Genomic DNA, 18,962 nt, shown 5'->3' on the forward strand with positions numbered 1-18,962 from the left:
GACAGCTGCAACACCAATTCACATGTTACTTCCAACACATGCCTTAACTATGAATTAATGGAAATACTGTTCAAGTATCTAACATTTTCAGATGCGAATAGATATTTTAAATGTCTCCCTTCATTAGGATGCTCAAAGCGGGCATCTGCAAGGGCTTGATGTTTCCCAGTGGTTAATCAGTGCTTCCAGAGATGGGGGCCGGCAGAACATTTCTAACTGAGCACCCAAAACCAACAGCAGGTCAGGTGCTGCCAAGAGCGAACCCAGGGCAGCCCCACCACCTCCAGTAATTGAACCACGCTTGTGTGGCTTGTGCAAAGGGAGACCAGAATACAGACAAATCTTTCAATCTCTCTCACCATAGGTGACCTTAGGGGCAGCAGGACGCATGCCAGGGACATGCCCTTAGAGCACAGCCACATGCAGACTAAAGTGCTGGATGCTTTCCTGCACGTGGGAAAAGATGAGGGAGCACTTTGGTTAACCACATTATCTGGCCACAGCAGAGCATGTATCGTGCTTTAAGGACAGGACCCAGGTAGGTAACACCCCCTTGCTATGCTCAGTACCTCAGCTTCTCTCTTATTGCTGTGATCCTTCATTAACTTCTCTCTCCATATGCCAAGGGTATACCTATAACATCTGTCAAGTGCTCTGAGGTTATCAAGAGGAAGGTATCGTATAAACACAGTTATGCTCTAATACTCCTCTCGAAAGTCCTGACAACTGGGCTGTATTCACCATTCTGTTTCCTTCCAGGCATAGCTCACATATGTAGAAGTACCATTTTGCTACAACTACACAGTAACAATCCCCTCAACCCTGCAATATTCTAAAGCCAACATAATTTCCAAGTGTTGCAAAGTGGAGAACCTTTCCCAAAGAGAAAATCCATTGTTTACACCACTGGAAGCCAAATATCACAAAGTGCTGGGAAAAAATACTGTAGTCTTGGCTAGTGAGGACTGGACTGTGCTTGTTTATTTGCTCGTCCCACTGCATCTTTGCATCTGCGACCTGCAAATCGGTAACAAGAAGCTCAAATTGTGTTTTATATGGTGTATACAGAGCCCACGTGAGAACCACATTCATGCTATTGTGAAAGATGCTATAGACGCTGCAGGCTCTGGATAGCAGCAGCTAGTCAAGAAAATCCACTTTCTCATGTGAGAAGGGGCTGGGTTACGGGGTGCCACGAGTGACACCCTGGTTCCCTGCCTTCCTTGCTGCATCTCCTGCCTCATATTGAGCTTCTTAGAGAGAGAGGGCTGCGAGCGGGGAGAAGAAGAGGGAGGCCGCGGGTTTGACTCCGCTCACAGCTCTGAGGAAGCCCCGCTGTAAGGCGTGAAGGCCGGGGGCCTCCGCTCCCCACGCCTGACCTGTCACCACCGTCACCCGGTGGGTCTCTGAGAGGTGGCCACGGCCAGGCCTCACATGTCCACCATCGCCTCAGCGCCCTGCCTCAGCCTCCGCGCTCCCCACAGCCCCGCGGCCTACCCCGGCCCGGCTGCTCCCCAGGGCTGCGCCTGCCCTCCAGGCCGGCCCACGGCCTCGTTTGCCCCAAAACCGCCTTTTTGAGCGATTCTTTGGAAATCTCCTAAGTAGGTTCGTCAGCATGGGGCACTATGTCGCGGGCGGTCGTCGCCCACCGCCGCGCTCGGGGGCCTCGTGGAGGCCGCTCGCCCCCCCCGTCGACAGCCCCCCTGGGCTCAGCCCCTGCGCCCCCTGCGGTCAACAAGGGGTTAACACCCCCTTCCCCGCAAGCGAGGCGCGGTCCCTTTAAGGCCTTCCCCATCCGCGCTTCCGGCTGGTGTGACGTCACGTAGACGTCACCGCGCGAAAACGGAGCCGGGGGGGGGCGCGTCTGCGCGCGCTTAAAGCGACAGCTGCGGCGGCGGGGGGGGAGGAGGGAGATACCACCCGCTGCGGCGGAGGGGAGGGGTGAGGGAGGTACCACCCGCTGCGGGGCGGGGGGTGAGGGAGGTACCACGCACTGCGGGGCGGGGGACCAGCCACCAAGGGGCGGAGCTTCCCCGAGGGACGGGCTAATGGCGCCGCTGAGGCGGCGCGGAGGCCTCGGCTGGCCCGTCGTGGGGTTCCGGCGTTCTGACAGGGGTCCCGGGGCCTGAGGGGTTCGGCGGGACGGCTGTCCCGTCCCGCCAGCGCGAAGTGTCGCTGCCGGCAGAGATGGACCGGCGGCTCGCCGAGCTGGTGGAGGAGCTCACCACGTCGGGGGAGCCGCGGCTGGAGCCGGGCAGGATGAAGGAGCTGAAGCAAATCTGCAAGTACGGCCGTCCGGAGCCACCCCCCCGGGCAGGGGTGGGAGCCGGGCCTCGCTGCCTCCCCCGGGCGCGACGCTTCTCTCCGGGCCGGGCAGCCGCGGAGGCTGCCCCCGAGGGCCGACCTGGGGCCTGCTGCTTGAGCTGGGCACAGCTCCATGCCAACACGGACGCTGCTGGTTTAAAATTTATTTTAAGTTTTTTAAAAAGTTGTGCTTTTATGTGCTAAACCTCTTTTTTAATAACTCCCCCTCATTTTTTAATTATTTCTCCTTTCTCAGGTCTTCAGAGGAACATATCAGCCATGCCTATCACCTGCTGATGACGCGGCTCAACGAGGAGCACGCCGAGATGCGCTTCTCGGCTTTCCTGATCGTGCAGGAGTTGTTCACTCGATCCCATCAATTTCGGACCCTGATTATTTCCAACTTCCAAGAGTTCTTGGAGCTCACGGTGGGGATAGACCATGAGCAGCCTCTTCCCCCGCCCAAAGAGGTGGCGCAGAAGCTGAGGAAAGCAGCCATTAAGTCAGTGCAAGACTGGCATGAGAAATATGGAGAGGCCTACAAGCAGCTTTCTCTGGGATACCACTTCTTAAAGCAGAATAAGAAGGTACTCTGCATTTTTACTTCTGTGTGTGTTCTTGGGTGATGATCGCTAGGAGATGTTTAAAGCAAGGGAACCAATAAATATAAAAGAAAAGCTGTTTGAAATGACATTGTCTTCAGGAGACATCTTGTTGAGTGTAGTCTTTGAAAAACAAACCCCACAGTTTTTGTTCATCTTGCAGTATTGTAAAGTTCTAAAAACCCCAGTCTTTTACTCAGAGCTGGGCTCAACTAGCCTTTTCTCAGGGTGCAAAAAGTATTGCTCACCAGTAGGCTTTCAGCCGCTGATTCCTACCTGAAGCCCCAAAGTGTAGCCTTTTTGGAAGGGAAATAATGGTTACACCTTAAACTGAGGATAATCAGCTATTAAGTATTTCTATGCCAGTTTAAACTAGCCTGACTGCTGTACTGGGCTGTCCAGTTCTAGCTTCCTTTCAGTGCACAACAGAGACTAAGTGTAGTTGCTAGCTCCCCTCAGCTGCAGGGTTACTGTGTGTAAGAGAAATTTTATTAAAGAGGAATTTCTTGTGTGTAAACACTTGCTTTTAGATCCCCCTTCTAGGCTTCATGTTACTATGTTTTGAACACTCTTCTGCTTTAGTACCTCTGCTGAGGTACAGACAAAACTGGAAAGACTATTCTAGCATTCATACTCTCTACAGTGATAATATCAGGCTTTCAGTAAACATTGATTCTCCTTCTCTTCAGAAAGACAAATGTTCAGTGTTCTTAACAGTAGATCAAAAGCCTTTGTGATACTTGATGTATGTCTGTTGTTCTAGTTCTATACTAAGCTAATAGTGTACCCTACTTGTATTATTTGTTGTACTGTGTTCTTTTTCTATACAATTTTTCGCATCTACTCACAAAAGCTGATTGTCTTTGAATCCTCCCTTATTGTCTTGTTTAATAAAGAAAAACAAACTAAACAAAAGTGACAAGGAAAAATGCCAGACTGAGATGAGGGAGCTTTAACACATAGTGCAGTTTTACCAGATTGAACACACAAGTGTACAAGTCTGCTGAAGTTTGGCAAGTCTGTCTGCTCCTGTGGTTAATGGCCGCTCCCCAGTTACGACTGGGTGATCACTTCTTGTATGTTTGTGATACTGAGCTGCCCAGCAAGCTTGGCACTACTGTTTTGTAGAGCAGCTGAATTTGAGTACCGCTAGAACCATTAGTACCAATAGAAACAATCTTATGTAGTTTGATAACTCTTGTGCTTAAAGAGTTGAGATGAGCTGACCGACCTTTTGCCAGCTTAATACTTGATGTGTGAGAAACAACCAAAAGATTCGAGGAGGCATTTGTACTTTCTAGTAGTAAAGTACATCTGCTGTTCTGTATTACAGGTTTGGCACAGTAGTATAGAGCAACTTGAGAGGAGTGTTAGTGGTCTGTGTGGTCTGTGCTGGTTGTTTTTTATTTTGGTTTGTTTGTTTCTTTATCACCAAAATCACCTTAAACAGTCAGAAGATGACAACTGCTGCCCTTTTAGGGTGTAAACATGGAGAGCTGCCCACTTTTAAATATTACTAAGTCCATATTAGTAGGTACCAAGTAGGTACCTATATAAATGTTTGACTTCAAGAACAAATAGTATTTAAGTATATTTGAAAATAATTGTTTTCAAACTCCTGTCTCAAAGTTTTAAAAAAGAGGAAAGGGGAAAAGACATGTTTGCATATTTAGGCAACTGAGTAATATTATAGTATCTTTGCCTTTGAGGAATGCATGGATGGAATTAGAGAGTGAGCTGCAATTAGAGAGCGAACAGGATTTTGAGCAGTTCAATATAGAGTATCTTACTGCTGTCCTTCAGTATTTTCCCAAAAGTTGCAGTAGTTGTCTAGGCCCACTACTTACACCCTTTAAATCAAGAACAACTGTTTGCACCTCATCACATCCAGTTCCATAATTACAGACCAATGCTAAAAGGTTTCATATAGCCCGCGCCGATACAGAGGCAGAACAACTCTGGTCTTAGTCCATATCACGTAAATGAGCGAGGTTGGATGGGTTCTGACCAAGTTTGTGAGTTAATACTGACCCCAGGTAGCAAGTGAGTCCATGCGCACATCCGTAACTCAGGCCCCGAGTTGTTCTGACCTTGTGAGGCTTCTGTAAGAGGCCCCTGTGCCCTGTTTTGGACAACTCAAAGCTTTGCTCATGCTGCAGACTTGGTTGGCGATAGATATCTATTATGTGAGGTGTGCTCTTGTCGATGGCAAACCATGATGATTTGGCAGATGTTGTAAGAGGAGCATCTGACCAAGTGCTGAAGCATGAAACAATGCAGTAGAGCAGCACAAGGCTGGTCCTTTTGGAACAGAGAAGGGGAAAGAAAGGGCAAGTGACTCTACAGTAGGTATTCTGGTATGTGGCAGAAGTTGTGGTTTAGGAAACTCTAGCTGATTTCTAATTTTCTGTGCAAATCCAGTCTGACTGCCTAGAGACCGCAGCTGTAGTTCCTGGGTTCTGTCTTTGTTCCATTTTTGTGGGTGATGTTGTTCTTTGTGAGGATCTCTTTCTCCTGCTACTGTTTGCAAACTTGGTAGAAAAATGAGATCCCGAAAACCAAAAAAAGCTAACCCTGGTGATCCATGTGCTGCAGTAGGTTGTGAAACCAGTTCTTTTCCCTACCTTCCCTCTGCCCTCCCCATTCCCCAATAAAAAAAGAGCTTGGTAAGTGTGCTTCACTTCCTAAACTGATGGAGACTCTCCATGCCAGTTTCTGGGAAAGCTCAAGTATCCTTTTGCTCCTAGGGGCTTTTGTATAAAAACCACATGTCTTTAAAGTGCTTGCATAAATAATACTTGTAATACTTATTGCACACTGTCGTGATTATTCAGCAGTAGGAACATTTATATAGCAAGACATTTTAGCAAGTGGTTAAGCCCAAGTTCAAGCATTATTTTTTTTAACTTCCATAGTGTTTAATGGAGTTACCTACTTGCTTAATGTTGAACAAATATTCAAATGTTTCAGTAAGTTTGAGATGAGGCACCAACAAAATTCTTGATTGTGCAAAAACTATGCAAACTTCAGTTGTAGTATGTGCTTGATTTGCTTGACCCGTGGCCAGTAAGTCTATGTACATATTACAGGAGGGATCTTCTAGAATCTTCTCTTGTGTGGCTCCAAAACCTTGGTGTATCCAGCAGTGGCGATACTGACAAAAATTCAATGGATGCTTGTAATATAGACAGAGCACCAGAGGGTCTGCGGGCTCTATTAGCAGCAAAGTACAGGCTTGCTCAGCACTCAGCGTAATCCGTATTGAAGTTAATGAAAGTTATGTGGTAGCAATCAAAAGGAATTTCTTCAAGAAAGATAAAGAATTACTGGAGAGAGTCCAGCGAAGGGCTACAAAGATGATCAGAGGACTGGAGCATCTCTCTTACGAGGAGAGGCTGAGGGAGCTGCGTCTGTTTAGCCTGGAGAAGAGAAGACTGAGAGGGGATCTTATCAACACTTACAAATACCTTAGGGGTGGGTGTCAAGAGGATGGGGCCAGACTCTTCTCAGTGGTGCCCAGCAACAGGACGAGGGGCAATGGGCACAAGGTGAAACATGGGAAGTTCCGTCTCAATATGAGGAGGAACTTCTTTCCTTTGAGGGTGACAGAGCACTGGCACAGGCTGCTCAGGGAGCTTGTGGAGTCTCCTTCTCTGGAGATATTCAAAACCTGCCTGGATGCGACCCTGTGCAACATGCTGTAGGTGACCCTGCTTTGGCAGGGGGTTGGACTAGATGATCTCCAGAGGTCCCTTCCAACCCTTAACCATTCTGTGTGATTCTGTGAAATACTGTTTTGCTTTTTCACCAAGGGTTTCCTTATGCAGTGACACAATCAAGACTCCTTTCCTTAAAACAGAAGTGAAAAATATTTACATTTTTAAGCCCTTCTAAGAACAGACTAAAGAAAACCATTGCAAATATTTTAAGAAACAGCATTTGGAATCACTCAGATTTATGTTTATATGTTAGGCATAAGAAAATAAAGTAAGACTGAATGATAACCTTTCCCTCCATCCCTGTATCCAACAAATGTAATCGTAAAATCCAAAATTTGGTCTTTTTAAATGAATTTGATGTCTTCTCTCTACTTTCTTGCTTATGAAGTTCTTCAGGAAGTGATACATGTGAGTGGTAATAGTGCTTACAAATTTTCCCAAATTTCCTTTACTAATAGTGGACCTAGTGTGATATCTTCACGTAATTTGACTACTTACCCGGTGTAGTTTCTTCCTCCCCATTCCCCCTAACCCCACATCTCCAGTGCTGTGACAGAGGTCTCCCAAAGCCTGGTTTATTCCTGCAATTTAGATACGGAAATCTAAGCATTTTTTTTTCTACCTTATGATTCCTTTCTGAAAGCCATTGATTCTCAGCAGTCCCTTATTAGTAGAAGTAAAAACTCCGTTCAGAATTACTGTAGTTATTGATTGTAGGAGGAGAAGAGATAAAAGGAAGTACTGCTGAGCTTCTGGCTGATCGCTGGTGTTAGAGGATTTTTCACCACAGATAAGGATCTTAGGAAATGGATTTTCTATATATTTCTTAAGAGGAATGTTATACTTTTTTCTTAATTGCCTCCTTAGGTGGATTTTCAAGATGTGCATGCCAGAACCGTGGCTGAAAGGAGGAGGGAAGAGGAGAAGCAAAAACGATTGGATAACATTTACAAAGAAAAAGCCAAAAGAGCTGAAAAAGAAATGGAAGGTGAGTTGCTTTATTTCTTTTAGTGTTTTTTGTTTGTTTTTAAAGCAACCTTTTTTAAAGTTATATAAAAAAACTTCTAAAAGAATAGTGATCCAAGTAATAGCTGACCAGAGAGGGCAGGAAAAGTACATTTGTTAGAGCTTGACCCTCTGTCTCTCTCACCTAAAGAATATCAGGAGAAACTAGTGACAGTCCTTTGAGCTCAGGTAGTATGAAGAGATATTAAAAAAAAGTTAGCAAGTGAAGGTCTGATCTGTAATTCAGTAAAGGATGAATGCATAACCTCAAGCAAGCATATCACGAGAGTTTTTGAGGCTAGTGGCTTAATTTCTGTGTCTGTGACTAGGCACAGGCTTCTCAATACCGTGTGGACTGATGACCTTAATTATATTGTATCTACAGTCATCGTGTTCCAGAAGTATAGGCAATGGTCTGCACAGGAATCCTGGATGCAGTGTAGGGTATCTATGAAAGGTATCATACTGCTGCTAAAGAATGTGTCTAACTGGGGGCTGAATCTCTGAGCAATATATACATAGCAAACATATGCCTGTAACACGAAAGAAGAACAGAGACAGCAAGTATGTTATGTCGCAGTTACAAAGGGTTATTTCATTAAATTACTTTGGTGTATGCAATGCATGCAATTGTGTCTGCATTTATTCTGCATGCTGGAAGTGTTTTCATGCATGAGGGTGGAATTTTAAAGAGATTTAACCTTCTTAAAGTCACTTTTATTAGTAGCATCTTTTTCAGCAATAGCATATATTCATGGGTATGCCTACAAGCAACTATAACATTCATGGCTGTAGAATGAGTACCCACCAACATCACTAAGGATATCCTCAGTGTACCTTGTTCTCCCTCAAATTCTGTGAAGTGTTTGTGTCATCTTTGATACACAGTGAAATTTTAGAGAGGATAGAAAAAAGAGGAACACTGATTTTAAATTCCTTGCTTAGGAAGTTCTAGATTTCCTGCTTAAGAAAACTATTGTCACTTTTATAAAGACAATTTCTGTGGTGGAGAGAGATCTGTATGGATAAATTGTCATTGATTACTGGATAAATGAATTACCCCTTTGGCAGTTGTATTTGTTTTGTAGATCTGCTGTGGAGACATTAGCATTTTACATTGTTTAACAATATTCTAAAACAATTATCTCGTGATAGAAATGTCCCAAGAGGTTGCTGACACACTAACAGAGATGGAAAACTGTTTCCGGCTTCTGATGCCAGATCCTTTCGACTTCACTGTGAATGACATGGAACTGGAACCCAACAAACAAATGACTGCTAATGAGGATAGACCTGCATCCCCCTTGTCCTCCCAGACGGAAGTTAACCAGTCCTATTTTGGATTCATGGATGATGAGCAGCCATGCTGCAGCAAGGACATTCTTTCTGTTTCTCAGCATGTTAGAACTGATGAAAACAGAGCGTTGGATGAGAAACAGGAGAAACCTGAGCAGAAAGAATCAGATGGAGGCACATGCTTGGAAATTCAATCCGGTGTCCTTGCTCTCGATGATGATGATTACCAGACGTTTGTTAGGAACCATGGGCTTATTTCACATAAGTATACTCTAGACCTTGAAATCTCCACAGGTACCTGGAAAAATTTTTCACATATAGCTGGAGACAGTCTTTGTCTGAAGTGCTTTGTAGTTGGGTTGGTGGCTTTTTTTTTTCCCCCCCCCCCTATGTCTTAAATGCTTGGGGTTCCTGAACACCATTTATTTTGGAGTTCTTTCCTGTTTCTGGTTCATCTAGTAACCATTCTTAAGTTTGAGTGTCCTTGTATGTGGTTTACAGATTTTATTAATTACCTTCTAAGATTGAACTTTTGTATTGGCTGTTGTAACCATATTGCAGCACTTCATAGTACCTGGAATAAGGTGAGTTACCTGTGTTTAAAAAAAATCTACAATCTGTTTACAGCATATAATTTTATTTTCTGCATGCTTCACCATTCACTTCTTTCTCTCTATAGATGGGGTATAAGCTACTAATTTAAAAATCTTACAATTGGCTGTTTTGTAAACTTTTTTTTCACTTGCTACTGACAACTTGCAAGAAGCAATAAGTAGAGTTTTGCTAGGAAGTCTTAAGGTTTATGATTATACCTTTTTTATATAACTTTGCTAATATGAATTACCTCTAGAAAAGTTGGGATGGTTTGTGGTTTGGTAGTTTCACAGAATCACAGAATCACAGAATGTTAGGGATTGGAAGGGACCTCGAAAGATCATCTAGTCCAATCCCCCTGCCAGGGTAGGATTGCCTAGACCATATCACACAGGAACGCGTCCAGGCTGGTTTTGAATGTCTCCAGAGAAGGAGACTCCACAACCTCTCTGGGCAGCCTGTTCCAGTGTTCGGTCACCCTCACCGTAAAGAAGTTTTTGTGAAGTCTCTTAGAAATACTGTCCTAACAGAATGTCATGTGCAAACAGCCAGTAAGACAAGTATCTAATTCTGTGCTTGCGGACAACAGAATTGGAAATGTATCTGTGGGCTTATGAGTGACTAATGGGTGAAAAGTACCATTTTCACTTGAGTAGTGGCATACTTGGCTTCTTTGACAATCAAGTCCCTGTTGCCACTGGGGCAGAGATTCTTTTTCATTTTGAATACGCAGAAACTGGTACAATAAGGCCCTGTCCATCGATTGGAACTTAGGACAAGATGTGGAAATAGTAAGACTGCACTTGTCTGGGCTTTATGTAGTGATTCCTTAGTAGTGATGGCTTAACGATTCTTTCTGTCGTAACTGGACTGAAAGGTTTTCCTCTGATTTTTTTGAAATGTGGATAATGGTAGAATAACTAATACTGAACAGAGAAACATTCTGATGTTCGTAACTTTCCCTGAAGCGATCAAATGTCTTAGAAAGGTTCATGTCTGCTTTTTCTGCTTAGCTTCTTTAGGTCCTGTAGTGAAGATGCTATAAACATCATGCACTAACTCTTTTTTTCTCTTGTTTTGAGCAGATATAAAAGTGCATGAGAATGAAGATAATACTGCCATAATAAACAGTGTCATGGATGCTCACAAACTCCTCAGAAATAAGTTCTGGCCTTCTGTGCAGTCCTGGATTCAGGTGGGATAAAGAGACCATTTTTTTCTTTTTATTAAAAAAAAAAGATGGAGAAGCAAGGACTGAGGTACAGTAAATCCTGAGGGAGAGTGAGCAAAAAGGAAATTAAGGTTGAAGAAACATTGGTGCAAATAGGAAAGATTTCTAGTTCAGTAGGGGTGGACAAAAAGAGACTAGTGGAGCTGCATAACTTGTTTGGTGGCTCTCAGCATTAGGTATGCTACCTACAGTCATACTTTTTTTTTACAGAATCACAGAATCAGCTAGGTTGGAAGAGACTTCTGGGATTGAGCCCAACCTTTGACTTAACACCACTGTGTCAACTAGACCATGGCACTAAGTGCCACATCTAATCTTCTCTTAAATACCTCCAGGGATGGTGACTCCACCACCTTGCTGGGTAGCCCATTCCAATGCCTAATAACCCTTTCTGTGAAGAAATTTTTCCTAATGTCCAACCTGAACCTCCCCTGGTGCAGCTTGAGGCTATGCCCTCTAGTCCTGTTGCTAGTTGCCTGGGAGAAGACGCCAACCCCCACCTCACTACAACCTCTTTTCAGGTAGTTGTAGAGAGTGATAAGGTCTCCCCTCAGCCTCCTTTTCTCCAGGCTAAACAATCCCAGTTCCCCCAGCCGCTCCTCATAGGTCAGACCCTCCAGACCCTTCACCAGCTTGGTCGCCCTCCTCTGGACTCGCTCCAACACCTCAACATCTTTCTTGAAGTGCGGGGCCCAGAACTGGACACAGTATTTGAGGTGCGGCCTCACCAGTGTTGAGTACAGGGGGACAATTACTTCCCTAGTCCTGCTGGCCACACTATTCCTGATACAAGCCAGGATGCTGTTAGCCTTCTTGGCCACCTGGGCACACTGCTGGCTCATGTTCAGCCGGCTGTCCACCAATACCCCCAGGTCTCTTTCCACTGGGCCGCTTTCCAACCACTCTTCCCCCAGCCTGTAGCGCTGTATGGGGTTGTTATGGCCAAAGTGCAGGACCCAGCACTTGGCCTTGTTGAACTTGTTGAACTATGCCAGTGGTCTCAGCCCATCTAACCTGTCCACATATTTTAAAGATATAGTAAAATGGAGCTTCTTCGCAAAGGGTTAAAGTAAAACACCACTTGTTTTTTTTCAGACGTGTCTGTATCAGAAAATCAGTATGTCCTTTCTGCCAACTGATATTACTGCTCAGGAGCCTGGTGCATGGAATTTGGCCTATAGAAGTACACTCTCAGGAGTTGTTTACACCAGCTGTTCATTCTGTGTTTGTCTTTAGTAGTTCCTATTAGCTTTTATATTCTAGCTAGGAAAAGAAGAGGCTTCACTAATTGTTACTTGTAAAATGAAGGAATTTGTGACAATGTTGTTTCATTAATTATGAAGGAAAACTGAAAATGGGTTTTGACTCAGATGTCAAGAAAAAAGAATAAGAATGTTGATTTCTTGCTTTGCAGTTATTTACCAGAGCAGGAATAAATGATGATCGGCTAAGATGTGCCATTGATCTCAAGAATAAATTGGAGACTGCTATGAAGAAATACAAGGAAATGAACATTTCCTTTAAAGAGAGAAAAAGAAAAGTGGTGAGTTTCTTAAAATTCTGTTTTGCTAGAGGGGACCATTAGTAATGCTTAGCTTGTATTCAAAAAAATGCACTTTCTGTTAAGCCTTAATCTGGCAAGCTTTTCAACAAAAGTTTTATTGGTAAGTACACTAATTCAGCTGGTTGTAGCTTCACTCGAGGAATTTTCACTGAACACCTGTATAGCATGCCAGGGGCCTGCTTATTAGACAGAACCATGTAAGGCAGCACTGTTGTTATTCAGGATAGGGAAGTGGTTAAGTTCACATTTTATTTACTCTTAGTTTCTTCATATGTAATGCTGTTATGTCCTCAGCTGCTTTCCTGCATATTTCTCAGTAAACATAAACTCATAGAATCATAGAATTGTTTTGGTTGGAAAGGACCTTTAAGATCATCGAGTCCCACCATTAACCTAACACTACCAAGTCCACCACTAAACCATGTCTCTCAGCACCACGTCTACTTGTCTTTTAAGTACATCCAGGGGTGGTGACTCCACCACTTCCCTGGGCAGCCTGTTCCAGTGTTAGATAACCCTTTCAGTGAAGAAATTTTTCCTGATATCCAATCTAAACCTCCCCAGGCACAACTTGAGGCCGTTTCCTCTCGTCCTATCTCTTCTTACCTGGGAGAAGAAACTAACACCCACCTTGCTACAACCTCCTTTCAGGGAGTTGTAGAGACCCATAAGGTCTCCCCTGAGCCTTCTTTTCTCCAGACTAAACAACCCCAGTTCCCTCAGCCACTCCTCATAAGACTTGTTCTCCATGTTGTTTTACAACTTGCTAAACTCTGCTAGTGTTTCACAATTCAGGAAAGGAGTGTGTCTACTTTGGAGCATTTACTCTCTCTAGTGAGCATGTAATGTGATTGAGGGTATCTTAAAAGAATTAGTTGTTACATAAAGCTTTAAAGTGTCAAAATACTTCACAAAGATTAGCTACCTATTACAGTTTTTGTGAAACAGGTGAAACTTGTGAATAAACGGAGGCCGAAAGATCAAATACTTTATTAAGATCTAAAAAGGAGTCTGTGGCTTGTTTATGTAGCTAAAAAGCAGAGGTGCATAATATTCATTTCTGTTGGTTGCCATCAAACGAAATTACTGTATAGCTTGACATGAAAATAAGTGTTTTGGGTCAGGGTGCAGAGTAAAGTCTGGTTTATGACTGGTTTGTAAGAATTTGATCTGGATGTTATACCTTAGACTAAATTGTGGTAGCCTCGTTTAGCCATGACTGAGTGTGGTAGATTCTGCTTTCGTTGTGCAAATGAAACTTTATCAAGATTAATCTGGTTCATCACTTTAATACCTACTGATGTACCACACCAGTCAAAAATGCCAACTCTGAATAAAAAGTACTGAAAGACTGTCTTGTCAGAGGTTTTTTTTTTCTCCAGTGAAATATGTGTGCTACCTTTATGCAACCAGCTATGAAGGAATCCAGACATCTGCTGTCATTCCTGCCATTTGCTTGACAGGACTTCATTTGCTGTACCTCTGCATGGAATATTGGCTGCTATATTTCTTGCAAGATATAAAGGACATTCAAGCCTTGCTTTTCATGTGTGTGTGTGTGCATGCATGTGTATGTATTTAAAGTGGTATTGTTACCACTTCCGGAGATTGATCAATGCTATCTATATAAGGTTGAAAGCTAATAAATTTCATCATTAGAAAGAAAAAAAAAAGGGAAAATAAATAGCAGTGCTCACAAAGAATACATTTGAAATGTAGTAGTGCAGACTGAGGTATTAACTTACACATTGAAAATTATATATAATTATTCCTAAGGGTTTTCTCCAGTGTAAAATCCCCAAGTTTAGTTTTAGTGAGTTACTTTAAATTTATAACCTGAATATAGAGAGCTTTGTACTGCAGAAGGAAACTGTATAAATTATCTTTTATTCGCGTGTCAGATGACTTGGTTGAAACATAAAAACACGGTAAAATGAGTGTGATAGAGCAAAATAAACAGCATCCCTTAGACTGTGATTATTAAATCCCCATCCATCAAATATTTGCATGTCAGCATATGAAACACGACACGCAGCTCCTCTTTAATTCAGCATTGCCGTTTGCATTAGATATTGTTGCTTCTATCCATACACTCTTGTGTCATTGGAATGACAGGTCTTGCTATGCCAAAGTTTTGCTATCTTCTGTATTTTTAGATCCAAGAGAAGAAGTACTTGACAGTTTGTCCTTCAGAGCACTGGCTCACAGCCATCCTGTCCCGACAGAGCTCAGTGTATTACAGATGTTATTTGTTAGCACATGGAGTCAGTGAGTGCTGTTACCTGCTCGCGTGTAGAGATGTGCACACCTAGAAATGGAGGGGAGCATTTAGTAAGCACAGAGAGAGAGCGCATGTAAATAAAGTGAGTGTGGAGGGTCCCGTGTAAATTGTCTGGCTTGTAGTTGGCCTGTGACATCTCTGTCTTTGGATATGATAGCAGTTTTTGTGGCAACTAGTGATTGCAATCTGAGGCACATATATTGTTAACTGGAGAATGTAAAGCTGAATTGTTTGTGTACTTGCTCATTTCAAGAGTAATTATGATCCTGCACCACAGGCAAGCCTTACCTTCAGGGAGAAAGTGGGTTTATTTTATCAGCAAACATAAAACAGAGCGATAGGGACTTTGAAACTTGGCTGGGGGCTTGGGCTAGCCCAGTCTCCTCAGACTTTCTGGTTTTTCTTTGTGCTCATTCTCCGTGCTTCTGTGGTCTCTAATTTCCCCACTTTTCATCTGTTCTGCTTTGTGCTTTGTTTCCGTTCTGTCCAGGGAGAGGAAGAGTAAAGGCTTTTCCCCATCCTCAAACTGAGATCAAGAAAGTTGATAAAGGGAAGGGTTTAGTGAGACACAGTGAAACTGGAGATTTGTTACGATGTACTATACCTCTCAGTCCCACAGAGGTTTAAATTGCCACTTAAGGGACCCCGGGACCTTCCCTCTTTTACCATTGCCACGTGTCTTTGGTACTCCTGTTTAGCTGAGCACATGGCTGAAATGCAAATAAGGCATATATATTTGGAGTAATTCTTGATGCTATGGTTTAACATGAATATACCAGCAATGTAGCTGGATGTGAATTACATTGAGAGGAAGAAGCTGGTGGTGTCCTGGCCTGTCTTCATGGAAGAATCATTTGGTTGCTGCAGGAAGGTGTCTGCTTGTGGTGATCCTCACTATTACCTCTGTGCTTTCCATTGTTTCTTGCTTTGCTTTCCAGATCATGGAGCACTAGTCTGCAAGGCAGCATCCTTATAAAATTAGAGCACGTTAGAAGATTAGCACAAATTTTCTCTGAAGTTTTTTTGCCTCTGTCTTTACTGAAAAATGGAAAAGCCCCACTGCTTTGCAAAGTACAGGGGAACTTTCTATAGGTTTATGGAACTTCTCTTATATGAAGTCACTTGAAGGAAAGCACAGAACTTACTTTATACAGTGAAACACTTGGACTTGAAATGGTTTACAGTGACATGAGATATAACCACCTCTTTCTTTTCTCCTCCATGATAGTGAAGAACTCAAACCATCAGAAAGCCTTAATTATAAGGAAGGCCACTGTTTTTATGTGATGGTTAAACCCTGCCAACACAAGTAGGCTATGGCACTTTTCTGCTTTTACCTCTCAGGAGCTGTGGGAGGAGAGGGAAAAGAATGACAAAGGTTGTTCTTTGACTGTCTAGAAACAAATCCCTTGCAGCAGATTTTATCTGGTACCTGGCTGCCCGGCCGTGGCCCTTTCTCTCTCTGGCTGCCTGCTCAGGCTAAGCGCAGTGCCCGGCAGAGGGAGTGCACACTGCACGCTCAGCATCCTTCTCCACCCCACCTTTATCCAGAGCCACCCATCATCTCAGCCTGTGTGTCCAGGTAAACTTACACCTCCAGCAAGACACCAGAGGCACTTCGAGTTCATTCTTGACTCTTTTTAGATGAATTATTATAGGAGTACAATTGTAATTATTGGCTGAGATTGGTGTTTAAATAGAAATTCCTATTTCCAGAGGTTTAATTCTTTTGTAGGAATAACATGCTTATGGCTGAAATGTTCCTTTAAAAATAATTTTTCCTGGTTAGAAATAGTTTCATTTGTTAATGTCTTCCCTCTTTTCTTAAAATACTATTTTTTTTTCTTCTTTAATGTCTGATTTTGCAGCTGATTAGATGCAAATGATCTTGCAATTTTAAAAGCTATGAGAGGACAAGTGTGTACTGTATTTTAGATCATGCACGCTACCTTTCACTTACATAATTTCCGTAAATGATTATCCATTAAAATAATATTTGAAGTTCTTACACTATCAATAGAAATGTAGTTCGTTAGCTACGTTTTGTACACTGAAAGTATATTTATCTCTTAATTAAATAGCTTTGGGAAGCCATAAAAAGGTTTACTACTCAGGCTGGCTAAAACTTGGCCAGATAGAAGCTAGTAGGCAGTATGATGTGATATGAGAAAGATCCTGCTCATTTGTCTGTCAGCAGAGTGATCGTTCAACAGGCCTATTACATTATGAATTCTTAATTTCAAGTTATATTAACAACCAGGGATATATAGTTTTTCATTAACTGTCTTCATTATGTTTTGTTTCACCTTTTCTTATCTTCTGTCAAATCTAAGCGTGGATCTTGATTTATTCATGTACTTAATTTTATCCGTGTGAAACACCTACTTGAATTCAATGCCATTAATAATTACATTTGGAGAAGGCTGTCGTTGTGTTGTCCAGAACCTGATCTGTTCCCCAAACCTCACTGCAATACAAGTCAGATTTTTTCTGAAAGAATAATGTCAGAAAATTGTTACAAATTATATTTACAAGTTAAATATTTGCTGGTCATAATTTAGTCTTAAAATAATTTAATACATAAAAAGATTAAAATTTTAATATGCAATAAATTAAGCCAAGAGCTCTACCAATTACTTGGCTGCAAGACTATTGCTGATTTTTTTTTCTGTATCTTCAACTACAGCTTGGCATTTTATCAATGCTAATGGTTATTTCTACCTAATCACCTTGTAGCTTTATAACCAGCTCTTTTTTAAGTCTGTCTTTTAGTTAAGTTAGTGCCTGCTTTAAAAGAAAAAAGTCGCACTTGAGTTTTAGATCAAAAGCAAAGGCTGTATTTTTTTCTCATTCTGTTTCTTTCTGTAGCCATACAGAATTCAGTCCAGTTATCTGCTTTCTGTAACAGCTTCTTATGCTCACATTCTCCTTTTTTTCCTCTTTTCTCCGTTTTAGAGAAGTTGTTTCTGGGGGGTAAGTAATTGTTTTTAGTGATCCCTCACCATGCCTGAACCCACATCTGCTAAAACATACTCATACCAAAGAGCAAGAGAGATGCCTTTGTAAAAGAAGCCTTTTCCCCAGGTGATGCTTTTAGATTGCACACAAATGAAAACCCTAAGCCTAACAAAATTGCCCTTTGAAAATCAGAATGGTTTAATGTTGAGATATAAATAGTAACTTGTTGTTGTTTGTTAGTATGTTTTCTAAAGCTTAAGAGAAATATAGGAATATTTGATAATTAAATCGGCATTATGCCCGAAAATGTCCTTTATCAGATAATATACATCATTAGCATGTAATGTGTTCAGAATAAATAAAGTTTAATAATGTTTGTATGATCAAAGTAGTAGCCCAGGAAACATTTTAAGTTTTTTAGTTTGTCTAGCTAATATTTATGAAAAAAGCCAGATCAACCATAACTGTAAAAGTAAACACAAAATATTAAATAAGTCATACAGTTGCTTATGCTTCTTCTTCCCTCCTCTCCCATTTTAACTGTCATATGGTAATTCTATCTGTGAAACGCCTCTTTCGTAATCACTTTTCAGCTAAAAGAGCTTTTCAGGTTTTTTAAGTCTGATCAGGACATAGGACTGATATAAAACAAAACATTGTATAATTAACCCTCAAAACAGTACTCTCTTGTTAAAGTGTCTGATGAGCTAGTGTGATGTTTTGTGGTTGTTTTTTTTTTCTTTTCTGGAACTGAATGTTGCTGTTGTATATTTTATGCTTTGCACTGGCTATGCAGCCTGCCACTGTTACCAAGTTATTAAAAATATCTTGTTATGCAGATCTAGCCATGAATCCTTAAAGTTGTCACTGTGACGACCTCTGATCCCTATCTGATTCGCAGGTCGCACAATGCAATTTGGAGCTCTTCTAATAGAGTGTAAAATAAAGTAGGATGTCTCTATCATCAAGTTAACCCTTATGTTAAGTATTTAAGTTTTTCAGGCCGAAGGGTCATCTCCCTTGATTCATCTATGAATACTGAGCAGTATGTGCTCCGTAGGTAGTAGATATAAATTTTCTTCCTGCTTTTTATCCATCCTACCTTGCAAGGGGAAGCAGTATATTGAAGTGAGTTGAATATATTTGTGAGGTTCAGTAAAGGTACGTTGCTAAATGCCTATTTATAAAAATGGAAAAGGAAGAAAATTTTCAGGCTTGGAACACAGGCTAACACATTTAAATTTAGTTAATGCAATAATATTAAAATAAATATATTCACATCTAATGATATCTTTGTGCATAAAATCCACAATCAGGAATATATGTAAGGTTACGTGTGTCTTGCATAGGATATTTTGTTGACTTGATGCCTGCAATAAATTAGGTTTACTTAATTGAGATGTTTATT

At 41.9% G+C, this 18,962-nt stretch overlaps 1 protein-coding gene across 1 annotated transcript in view; it reads left to right on the forward strand.

Annotated features, from left to right (window-relative positions):
• Nucleotides 1–2,011: 2,011 nt before the first annotated feature.
• Nucleotides 2,012–18,962, forward strand: part of UVSSA (UV stimulated scaffold protein A) — a 60,526-nt gene continuing 43,575 nt past the window's right edge. The window contains exons 1-6 of the mRNA XM_068404059.1: nucleotides 2,012–2,285; nucleotides 2,561–2,891; nucleotides 7,493–7,613; nucleotides 8,786–9,220; nucleotides 10,606–10,715; nucleotides 12,166–12,294. Coding sequence (XP_068260160.1) covers nucleotides 2,188–2,285; nucleotides 2,561–2,891; nucleotides 7,493–7,613; nucleotides 8,786–9,220; nucleotides 10,606–10,715; nucleotides 12,166–12,294 — 1,224 coding nt within the window. The 5' untranslated portion in view covers nucleotides 2,012–2,187. The remainder of the gene's footprint in view (nucleotides 2,286–2,560; nucleotides 2,892–7,492; nucleotides 7,614–8,785; nucleotides 9,221–10,605; nucleotides 10,716–12,165; nucleotides 12,295–18,962) is intronic.

This window comes from Nyctibius grandis, chromosome 6 (assembly GCF_013368605.1).
Source record: "Nyctibius grandis isolate bNycGra1 chromosome 6, bNycGra1.pri, whole genome shotgun sequence".
Classification (NCBI taxonomy): Eukaryota; Metazoa; Chordata; class Aves; order Nyctibiiformes; family Nyctibiidae; genus Nyctibius; species Nyctibius grandis.